Consider the following 12,668-nt stretch of genomic DNA (forward strand, 5'->3'; position numbering starts at 1 on the left):
AATAACTAAAATACAAATATGATAAGTATAATATAAATATTATAAATAATAATTAATAATAATAATAATAATAGATGTAATATAATAATTAATTAATATAATAATAATAAATATGTTATTAATAATATTTATACAAATGAATATACTAATAAATAATAAATATAATATAACAATATAACAATAAAAAATATTAATACCCTAATATTGCCATTAATCATATTAATATAATAATAAATAAATATAATAAATACTAAGAGTAATATAATAATATTAAAAATAAATTCTAATAAAATAATAACAATAGTAAATAAATTAATATAATAATAATGATAATAATAAGAATAATAATATTAATGAAATAAACTACTCTGAACTGATCTGAACTGAACTGAACTGAACTGAACTGAATGGAGCTAAACTGAACTGAACTTAATAGAGTTGAACTGAATTGAACTGAACTTATTAGAACTGAAATTAAGTAAAAAAGAACGGAGCCTTAGGCTGAGTTTAGAGAAATTGGCAAAACCTACCGCCTAGTTTCCTAGTTTCCTCCCACCTTAGCCAAAGGAGGAGAGGCGACATTTGACATACCTCGAAACTTGAAGCCACTCCTCCGACAGTCCCACAACCCACCTTGGCGAACCAGAACCAGCGTCGTGTTTCTGTTTCCCCCTTTTAATCTCCCCTCCTTCGACTTGTTTCTCCCTCTTCGTAGATCTACAACAACAACAACAACAACAACAACAACAACCAAAATGGTACGTACTCTATTTACTTTGATTTTTACTATTTTATCATCTGTTTGATTGATTCATAGATTCATGAAATTAGTACTCATATAATACAAGACAAGACTATGTGTAACTTGTTGTTGTTGTTGTTTTGATAAAAAAATGTTTGAATTGAATTGGCAGAGCAAACTCGGAAGAGGACACCGCGAAAAACTCCAGCAGTTTATGGCAATTACTGCTGCTAGGTAATTTACCACTTGTGCACAACGCCTTTTCTTTCGCTTTCTATGTCTTCTTGTTGTTTTTGTTGTTGTTAATAATTAGGGCACTTCCTGAGACAGACTACTTCTACTCTTTTACATTTCTTGTTCGAGGGATTCCTTCATTAAATTAAATATGTGCTCAAAGGAATTCGGCTATCCCACCCGTATTACTACTATGTATGTATGTATGTATGAGGTTGGACTGCATACCATGTGTTCAGGCCATCCAAATTATTTTCAGACTTCACTCTCATTACTTCATTGCTCTAATTTATATCTTCCTTTATATGGTAATGCGCGTTCAAGACTAGTCAATTTATAAGTTTCCCATTCAAAATGAACTGCTAAGCGCTTTACAAAATTACCACCTTGAGGTATTCAGTATGAACTAGAAGATTTATAGCACGCTTCAGATTCTTGTATTTCCTGAGATATTGCGGTGTTGGACATTTGCGATATGAGATTTTGCCAGATATAGCATCTTAATGATAAACCCTTTAACCAGTTAAGTAGAGTACCAGGTATAGGCCAGCTTGAGCTGATATAGCCCAATACGGCTAACAAGCCTAACTCGTATGACTCGAATCACCTAATCAAAGTCATCCTAAATCACTACTTACTGGTAGATAGCGTCAAATAGGGTCAAATCCGCAAGGAGATAGTTGATTAGTTGTGTTACTATATATGTTACTGCTATTAACTTTGGCAATTCTAGATTACTTATTAACGAGTTGTTTTGTTGTTTAACTAAGGAAAATTGATTGAACGAATTAAAAAGAGAGATAATTAATAAAGAGGAAGTCTAGGGTCACCAAGTTCATGATGAGACAAACACGGTATAAACAATAAACAGTCAGTAGGCGATCAATTACCTTAATCCGATGGGATAGGTCCTCTCAGATCAATCGATCGTAGGACCATACTAACAGGCTTCTGTTACGTATTAGTTTTCTTACTGATTACATGCAAGCCTAACCACAATCTGACTTTTAATCTTAGATTGAGATTTCGTAGCTGAACTAATTGGTTGTGGCCTATAACCGATTAATTGTCTATTAAAACATGCAAATTAGGTATTAGCAATAATTAGTGGTCCGATTGTTTGTTCAATTGCAAACCCGTAATGTACTTCTCATCCATCCCCTAAGACCCTAGATAGAGAATTAGCCAGACATAGTAATTAAAGCGATAACCGAGCTGACACCATGATATGAATTGCAATAAATGAAATAAGGAACACAAACGACATAAAACTAAATAACACAATTGGTTTGAATACGAGAAAGGAAACTAGATGGGTTTGATTACCGAATTTGATGTTCGATAAAACAAGTGAATATCTTCAAACTAAGGGAGTTTTAAAGCTAAGTACGTTATTAGGTTTTCGATAATAATGAAAAGCGTACATTAAACTCTGAAATTAAGCTATTTATACTAAGTCGTCTCCGTAGCAAACAACCCAAACTAAACTAGTAAAAACCGGCCGGGTCAAGTCAGTGCTGATGAGTACCGACACTTGACCAATTTGGCTTTGTTTTTTGCTTGGTATACCGATAAGTAGGCCTTTGTACCGTCTGGCATTCATGTGTGCCGACCAGAATAAGACTGGCCGGTTATGACCATGTGCTTCACAAAGCACACTTCTGTTGTGGCGAACCCCTTGGTATCAACCTGTCATGACTATAACTCTATCTCTCCTTGTACTCTTCAAATTTTTGGCATTGTATTGTTAATAAGCTCAATTCCTAAAATTCTAAAAACCAAGGCAAACAACGAAACCACAACTTTGAGGAAAATGTTAGCTAAAATTGCTCTGAAGAGCTCAAAGTAAGCATAAAGTAGCAGGATAAGCAGGGGTTAAATTGTATTTAAAACAAGCACATCAATGAGGCTTACATGAATAGTTGGAGCGCTCGGAAGACATGACGACCGCTTGTGTAGGCCACTGGTGTGAGAGTGGTTCAATTAGGCATTTGTGGTTTTTTTGGCCGAGTATACGAAAATTTTCACGGTCGCGTTATCAGTTGTCGCGGCCTTATCTCATTAAATTTAGTTAATATCATCTTAAATGTGGTCTCGATTAATTTTGAAATCGTATAGGTGGTCACTGGTAAGAGCATTGTAGACTTGGCTTTTTGGTGAACAAGGTGTTGATAGGGTTTCGGGAATTATGTTAGGATGTACAGATGTTGGACCGTGTTGACTAGGCTTAGCGGTGAACAAGGTGTAGATAAGGTTTAGGGACTTAGTTAGATGTACAGTTGTTGGCCGTGATGATCGTGAACAAGGTGTTCATAGGGTTTAGGGACTTATGTTAGGATGTACATACGTTAGACCATAATGACCGTGACCCGCGACGAATGTGTTTGAAACTTAATATTTTGGGAAATTTTTGATTGCTTTATAAAGAATTTAAAAGAAATTTAATTGTTTTACAAACTTTATTTTTTCTTTCTTTTTTTTCTAAAAGTGGTTGTTAGTGTCTTATTCAGCAAATTTAATGTTGTTATAAGGGGAAAATGAGGGAAAGGCACATTGCACAATAAATCCTAATGTCAAAGGTACCATGAGAACGAAGTTAAAACGAGGGGTACAATGGAAATTTTCCCAACAAAAAAGAGACGTGGGATTGGGGCACTTGGATTTAGATGGAGAGTACTTATTTTGCCAATATATGTCAATTGTATATTTAAAAGGGAAACATATAGAAATTAAAGGCGTTCATGGGCCTACATTTTGACCTTCATTCGATATGGGACCTATATAAACTTGACTCGTATTCTACCAAACCAAAGATAAACCTGATCCTCCTGTTTCATTTGAAATGTCCATAAATAAATCATAAGGCGATGTAGCTCGGTAGTCTCACTATATTGCCGGTTCTGGGTAAGTGGCTTGATACAAATGAAAGCTCTTAACTTTTATGTGTACCATCAAGGTTGTTATCTCTACTGCAGGCAGCTAAAGATAGATAAATGAATGATGAATGTCGTCTAATGAGCGATATCTTACTATCTCCACTTGCCTTTTTTTCTTTGCTTTGGAAAAAGAGCAGCGGAAGGGCCAAGAATTATAATTCATATAAAGCACCTTTTAATGTCCTCAATGTTTAAAAGAAATCAATTAGAAAACTTATTTTTTTCCGATGCCTATAGGTTATTGTGGTTTTTGTAGTCATCTGATCTGGCCACCACTGATTTGTTTTGAATGACTTTGTTCATGGTTCTTATGTGGCAAATTTCATGTTGCTTACGTGACTGAGCTTCTGATGCTTTTTGGCTTGCAGTGAGAAAGTTGCTCTTCAGACATTGAAGGCTAGTGACTGGCATTTAGAAGGAGCATTTGATGTGTTTTACAGTCAGCCCCAAATCAAATCCTTTACTGATACTAGACATCTGGAGGAACATTACAACCGATACAAAGGCATTTACATTTCTTTAAGATTTGTTTGAATGTTCTCTTGCCTATTTATACCATCTGTTATGTCATAAGCATTACCCTTTTTCTGTTGCTGAATCATTTTCCGTGCATCTTACTGGCTATATTCATTTACAATCTGTTTTTTGTGTATATTATTTGATCATATTAGAACTCGGCGTGTATATTCATTGAAATTTTTGGTGCATTTGTTACAGATCCTTATGCTGACATGATATTAGTGGATGGTATCACTCTACTCTGCAATGATCTACAGGTCAGTTTTACTATGGTTCTTTGATTTTTTCAAAGAATTTTTTTTCCCTTTCTGTTCGGTTCTTTGTTTTCATTTTTTGCTCATTTTTTGTTTGCTCTTTATGTTATCTCTCTGTTTTTGTGCCTTTACCTCTTTACTAGTAAAGTGATTCTTGGTACTCTTTTTCTTGGCAGGTCGATCCTCAAGATATTGTCATGGTAACTCCTAAGTCCTAACATCTGGACACGGTGCATGTTTATCTTCTATGTTACAAGTTTGTAGCTGTATGCATTGACCACTGTTTCCCGAATTTGATTTCATGATGTTTCAACAACTACAAAATGTTGCTCTTTCCATTCTTTTTTTCCTCACACTTTCCACTTTTGGACATTTCTTCCGTTCCTAATTTCATTCATCTTATTAGGCAAGTTTTTTTAGTAAAAAAAAAAACTCAGCAACCCACCTACTTTTCTCTCAGCTTAGCTAACCAGCCTACATTCCTCCAAACTTCAATTCACTTCCACCCCTATCTCCACAACCCACCTGCCTTACCATCACCTTCTCGACCATCCTTCACACCAAATGGCCGCCATCCGCGCTACGCTATAGCCAACGTTAGTGCACCACCAACCATAACCTCATTTGGTGCTCCAACACGACCTCCCTTCACCGGCAACGTTGCTCCTTGACTGGCGAACCACCTTGTTTCCCCCTTCTATCTCCCCCGTTCGACTTCTTTGCCTCCAAAAGCTAGCTTTTTTCCTCTTTGAACCGAATCCTAACACTTAGGATCTACAAGAAGACTGTTAGTTTTTGAAATCTAGCACCAGCATTGTGTTTGCTGTCCCCATACGCGTTGAAAGGTGGTGGTCGGTGTTCCAATGGTGGTGGTAGGTGCTACAACAATGGCGATGGCGATGGCAATGGCGACGGCGTTGGCGTGGTGTAGGGGGTGGGAATGTGGTGACGGAACGGCGGTGATGTGCTCCAATGGGTAGCTTTGGTGGTCCGCGGAGTGTGATGTGGTGGTTTAGTGGGAGTGGGTGATGATTTAGTGGGAGTGTGGTGGTGATCTACTGGGTCTTTGGGAGTGGTTGGTGAGTTTAGCATGCGAAATTGCCAATACATCGCGGTCTAGTAACACATTACTAACCTATTTTCTTAAGATCGTGCCAAAATTAGATGGGAGGAACAAATGTAAATGGAGGGAGTATTATAAAAGTACAAACTGTTCGAATAAACAGTTTGCCTTTAGTGCATAAGGCACGCGCATTACGAGTTTACAACCCTCATTGATAGGGACCCTCGCTGTCTGTGTACATCTCACAACCTTTTAAAACTAACCTCATGTTCATGTTTGTTTACTCAACCGTTGTTGGCTCCATATTAGAATTCTCGTTTCTTTGAGAAAATGGACAGTTTGCTTGTGGTTTGACCTCTTCATATCAAATACTTCGTACTTGAACCCTCAATGAGCTCAGAAGTCAACACGGTTTATTTTGAAATTTTTATTCCTTTAATCCTATTTACATTGTCTCATTTGACCTTGGTGAGCGAAAGACATCAACTTCGACCAATATTTTCTTAAAATATACAATACATACCTCTTTTAAAATGATAATACGAAAATAACCCCATTTGACTTTGGTGATTGAAAGAGATTAGAAGGGCGTGTATCTCTTTTATTTTTGTAGTTTGTCTAATTATTTTTAATGCAATTAAAAGCTAACAGCTTCAATTGTTGCCGATGAAATAGACACTAAACCAAAATTTTCATAATGCCTTTTCCTGTTTTGTGTTGTGTACTACTTGTTTTGTGTTGTGCTGTGCTTTGTGCGTCCGTGTCTGTGTTATATACAAGGGACTAGGGAGTGGATGACTGCGTAATTTTTAACTGATCTTTTGTGTTTATGTCCTGTATTTTTTCTTAAGATAATGCATTACCCTATCCTAAAATCTTTCTTAGAGCATAGCTTTTTTTTTGTATTTAAGCTAGAACTTGCCATCTATGTGGTAAATGAAAGTAACTGGAAAATGGTTAAAGGTGCTTTAGGTACTGGGTTATTTATGGTAATATCGATGTCTAGATTATAGTTATCTTTTGTAAGCTATCATTGCCCGAACGATACCTGCTTCACATTTTGAAGGAATGTTGTTGGCTTATGGAAGGGAACATGTGAACTAGCATTGACACTTTTGTTTGGATACAAAGTGAAAGGAAAGGGAGGGTAGGCAGATGGAGATATGTGAAAAGAAGGGAGATGGAAGGGAGGAGGAATAATGCAAGGGTGTCTCTTCCCTAAATCTTTGTTAGAAGGATTTTGATTAGGCTTTAAGGAGGGAAAATAGATCCATCCATTTCCCTTCCCTTCCGTTTCCGTCCTATCCAAACAAGGGAAATTGCTCTCTTTCCTTTCCCTCCTCTGCCTTACCTTACAAACTCCCCCATTCAAAAAATGGGGAGAAGTCTCCTTGAGTGTCTTGGAGTTGAAAAGCTTCTTAAAACAGTAGAGTGCAACATTGATTATTCCCAAAAGCATTATAGTTATCTGCAGGTGCTAACTAAAGAATTTCTGAGTCTTCATTGTTGCATCATCGAACACTAAAATTTTATTGTGGAAAGTTTTATCCGGTATTGCTTTCAGAGGTGATGTGAAAGTATCTAAATAATGTTTTAGCGCTTACTTAATAGCATCTGTTGAAGTTCTGATTAGTGGTTCTTCTAGTTGGTCATCTCTTGGCACATGAAGGCTGCAACAATGTGTGAATTCTCAAAGCAGGAGTTCATTGGCGGATGGCAATCTCTTGGGCAAGTTTTGGTTATTTCTCTTTTATTCTGACATTATACTGAGGCCTTAATATCCAAATTTAATCATACATCTATATTGCTGCAGAATTGATTCCCTTGAGAAGTTTCGTGAAAGAATACCATACATTCGATCTGAGTTGAAAGACGAACGTAAGTGTAGTGAACCCCCCATAAACTTCATATCTTTTGTTATATATTCTCTATGTTTGTTAAAAGCTTAGTTGATGATTGTTTCTTCTGTATGATTTACCAGAGAAGTTCCGTGAAATTTATATCTTTGCTTTTGGATGGGCTAAGGAAAAGGTAATTCGCTCATAGAAGTCATAGAAGTTAACAATATTGAAATCAGTTATTGATTATAATGGCAATTAATACGGCACTCCTTCAGAGCTAATTATTTCTGTGTTTTTAGTTACTTTTTGGTGTTCTTACGAAAGTTGAAATTCTTGAGAAATTCTCACACATCACTGGCATATGAGGAAGCTTATCTCAACAAATTTAAGATACTCATCCCATGGCAGTAAGATTTGACGGAAGTAATTTTTACAATTGCAGGGTCAGAAGTCTCTGGCATTTGATACAGCAATAGGGATGTGGCAATTATTGTTCGCAGAGAAGCAGTGGCCCTTAATTGATCACTGGTGTCAGTTTCTACAGGCAAGATGCTAAACACCGATGCATTTTCCTTTTTTACTTTGATCATTTGATGTACAATGGTTGTTATTTAATCCATTGGGAAAATATATAAAGGCATCTCCCTTTATTGAGGGACATCAGACATGTCAAGGTAAAAGATTGGAGTTTTGAGGTTGTTGATGTGCTTCTCTCAAAATAAAAAGTTCAGGACTGGTATTTCTGCATGGATATTTTCTTCTTTTTACCCATGCCAAGTTAGTCCCTTGATTGTTCTGTGCTCAACTGTAGTTTGTACGTTGCATTGCTGCATCCAATATGACATTCGCTCTAGTCAATAGTAAGACTGGATTGTACTCCAACATTCATTGTAGTTAACTGTGTTATGTCTCTAATCTAATTTTAGGGACAACCTAAATATTTACAAACTCGAACCTTCAATTCCTTGCAGGGTTGCCTTATTTGATAGGAATACATGATATTCAATGCATGATTCGCATACGTATATAAGGCATATACCATGATATGAATATGAGCTGACTACTTTGTGATTTGTTAGGGGCTGAGTAATAATGGAACCCTGGTTCCTTGTACAAATGACCCCCAGACTTCATTTACATTATATATAAGTATATAACCTTTAGATGCACCATCCAACTCCCCTTTGCCATATTTTGTAGCCTGTGAGACAATGGAGTAGCATTGTCAGACTTGTCAACGCTGTATGTTTAAGTATAAATGGATAGCTTATCAAGCACTTACGATTTGCAATGGTTTAAATCATCTTACGTCTCTTTTTCTTTTGGATTTTGCAATTGACATCATTATATCCCATTGTCCTTCATATCATTGCAGGCTCGACATAATAAAGCTATCTCAAGAGACACTTGGGCTCAACTGCTGGAGTTTGTTAGGGTAAGAGGTCTAATTTGAAACAGCAGACCGTATTCTTCAACAAGAGGGGCCAAAAAACAGGCTTTTCCATTCCCGTTTGAGAATTGTTGATTTCCTGCAAGTGTCTTTGAATCTTCCATCTTACTCCCTTTGTCTCATTTATATCTTTTTGTTTGTTATTTGAATTTTTTTTTAATGAAAAATTACACGCAAATGAGATAGGGGTATTTTTTTGGGGTGTAAACCAAGGTGTCGACAGCAGTGAGTAATCCCCTTGCCGGGGTGCTCTTATGAAGAGGTAAACGACTGGCCAAAAAGTTTATGGTATTTTATGGGTATGTTAAAAGTGTAATAATATTGGGGTCCATGTGTCACGTGGGTCCAAGTTAGAAATTACATGTGGGCAAAAACAATCTTAAAAGACAAAATTACCTAGATAGGTAACATAAAAGTTAAAACAAATGTTTGAGACGAACCATTACTTGAAGTTGTGGTTGAGAGATGCAAATTATGTTCCTTGCTTCTTATGTACAAGGCCAAAACTGATTTTTCTCGTTTTCACTTTTATACAGTCAGTGGATCCGCAGCTCGCAAATTATGATGCTGAAGGTGCTTGGCCTTATCTCATTGATGAATTTGTGGAGTACTTGTATGAGAATGGTGTTGTCCAAAGGGGTTGATCCGGAAGTTGATGTACTTGTAATCGGTGCAGGAATTATTACATCGAATAGGGGGTATATTGGTGCTTCGAAATTGTTTGAACTGTTATATTCTATTGAAAACTGGTGTGGAGAATAGATAAGAGCGAGGGGAGCATTGAGGATATCTTTGTCTTGTTCCAGTGTTATGTGGTATTGTTCATAATGGTGTATGCGTTTTGTACCTGATAGAATCTTGGACGTTCTATGAAATTCCATCTCTATTGCCTGGCACTATTTAAATTATTGTCTTTAAGTACTGCGGCTGGCAGCTAGCGGCTTCCTGCCTTCCTCTGAATTGGCTGGTGGCTGGCAGCCTCCTGGTTGCCTCTAAATTTACTGCCAGAGCCAACATTTCAAAGAGTGTCTGCTGTGCAATAGGTAGGATATGTGGTTAGAATTAGTCTCCCTTGTGACGGATAGCATCCGTCACAAGGTGAAGACGGGGCGGATACATACCATTTGTGTTAATATGGTAAAAGTGGCTCATATTGTGTACTAGTTTGAATGCCCGTGCGTTGCAACGGGACAATTAACTTGGTTATAATGAAAAAATGTTTTAAAGGTTTAATGTTTACATTTTATGTCTAATCATTTGTTTACATATTATTAATCTCTTTTTAAAAAAAATAAAAGATTAATAAATACGTGGGTTGACTCCTATTTATAATCATATAATCACCCCACCTTATACTAATCTTCCGATGTGGACAATTCTACTATCAATACTATATATTAAATCCAGAAACCAAGGGACTTCAATGTAATTAAAGAAAGTTATACAAATTAATTATACTATATAGTTTTAAATCACTAGCACCGTGTGATGGACCCGATTAAGGGATCTCAATGCAAATATTATATAGTTTGGGTTAAAATTAAATTATATAGACGCTTGGTAATTTTCCTAAACATGGTCAATTTCCTTAAAATAAAATAATTAATTAAAATGGTCAATTTCCTTAAAATAAAATAATTGATTAATTAAAATGGTCAATTTCAAGGAGACTAAAAGAAAGAAGATGCCTCGTAATTTTCCTAAATATTTATAGAAGATTAGAAGATGATCAATTTCCTTAAAATAAAATAATTAATTAATATAAACATGCACACTTATGGTATTAATTATTATCATCATAAATATATATTAAATTTAAAATCTATGCAATTTTATTAAACTTTATAGTTTATTAGATGTATATAGATGTTAATTATTTAACATACAAAAATATGATAAGTAGGTTATAAATAATTCAAGTTAGGTTCCATAATATATAATATTGCAGTAATTCTTTCGATTTGATTTAATGCATATATGTAATATATTTATATAAATATATAATCCTCTTAAAATTGCATGCCTAAGTAGTAAAAGTAATTTCGTCAGTAAAGAAAAGAATTGTAGTAACATTGGATATAGTTATATGATAATAATCACTCATTTGAATAGTAAAAGTAACAATATTATCAACGAGATTAGTGAGATTGGTAGAAACACCAACGGAAGTAGTGAAATAATCAATATTAATGCAGCAATGGTGAAAGTAACAATAATTACGGTGGGAGTAGTGAAATTATCAATATTTATGCGGCAGTAGTGACAGTAACAATAATTACGGCGGAAGTAGTGAAAGTAACAATGATTACGAGCAAGTAGTGAAATGTTATTACTATATTTTCATTAATAAGAGTAAAATATTAATAGCGGGAGTAGTGAATCTGTCTCAAAATTTATTTCATCGTAATTTTAGGATATGTTATAAAAAATATATTAATGATAAATTTATGAGTTATGCAACTTTAAGTAATTTTATTTAATGAAAAAAAAAATTAATGGTAACTAGAGGTAGCCCGGGCGAAGCCGGGCACCAATACTAGTTTATAAGTAATATATTTACCAAACCTGAATTATTTTTTCGATGTGGGACAATTCTACTATTTATACATAGTATATTCATCAAACTTGCATTATTTTTCAATGTGGGACAAATAACATACTAAGAATTACACCACTTTTTTTGCACTTAGTTCGACGTTCAACCAGATCCCGAATACCGAATACGGACAATTGCTACTCATTATATCTAATAGTTATATTTAAATTTAATAATATGATCAAGTACTCTCCATTAATATTTGTACGCTGTTTTTTTTTTTTTTTTTTTTTTTATTTATCATAATTGATATACGGAAATTTCTCGTGGTACCCCTTAATTTTGTCATATTTTCCAAGTTACCCCTACTTTTAAGAATCTGCCTATGGTACCCTTGAGGTTCCATTTTTGTGCCCATGGTACCCCCTAATGCAAAGACTGTTAAATGGACGTTAAGTTTGATGACGTGACGATAAATTAATAATTAAAAAATAATATTCCATTTATTCTTTTATTGGTACGGATATCTCTCTCTTTTAAATTGAAAATTTAATTAACTATATCATTATAATATTGGAAAGTTCTCATGGTATTTTGAACTTTGACAGATTACACATAATACCCCTTGTTCCGGGTGTAATTCCGGAGCAGGATTTGTTACCACGTAAGCTTGTAGAATAATGACTTTGCTTGACTCTTCCTTTCGGCCTCTCCTGAAACAATGAACAAACTGAGGGCTCGGCTTGATACCGAGCGAACTCACTCCGACGTTCAAGTCAGTAAACTTAAAGAGATTAAGTTGTGTGCTATTTGGCAAAGTATCTTGTAGAGAGATAAGGGAGTTTATACCAGATTATGAGATGTTTAGGTTATATTTTCGATCCTTTTCTCAATGAGAGAAGTGGAGTATTTATAGACTTTCACCTTTTGTCACATAGTGGCCAAGTGGCCAAGTGGCAGAGCAGGTGGAAAAGACTGTTCTACCCTCGGCCGAGAGACCCATGGCAGGCCGGCCGAGGGGTCTTGGATATGAGTACGCGGATATGTCTCTCTGGCCGATTGATTGACCAGTGAGACCCAGTGACAGCCGACT

At 35.5% G+C, this 12,668-nt stretch overlaps 1 protein-coding gene across 1 annotated transcript; it reads left to right on the forward strand.

Annotated features, from left to right (window-relative positions):
• The first annotated feature begins 490 nt into the window (after positions 1 to 490).
• On the forward strand, positions 491 to 9,938 carry LOC141623750 (uncharacterized). The gene is made up of 11 exons (XM_074439903.1): positions 491 to 758; positions 915 to 976; positions 4,281 to 4,417; positions 4,630 to 4,688; positions 4,862 to 4,885; positions 7,394 to 7,476; positions 7,562 to 7,626; positions 7,730 to 7,779; positions 8,032 to 8,133; positions 8,965 to 9,024; positions 9,576 to 9,938. Exons 1-11 carry the CDS (start codon positions 756 to 758, stop codon positions 9,681 to 9,683), a joined length of 753 nt encoding a protein of 250 aa, XP_074296004.1. The 5' UTR covers positions 491 to 755; the 3' UTR covers positions 9,684 to 9,938.
• The last annotated feature ends 2,730 nt before the right edge of the window (positions 9,939 to 12,668 follow it).

This window comes from Silene latifolia, chromosome X, assembly GCF_048544455.1.
Source record: "Silene latifolia isolate original U9 population chromosome X, ASM4854445v1, whole genome shotgun sequence".
Taxonomy (NCBI): domain Eukaryota; kingdom Viridiplantae; phylum Streptophyta; class Magnoliopsida; order Caryophyllales; family Caryophyllaceae; genus Silene; species Silene latifolia.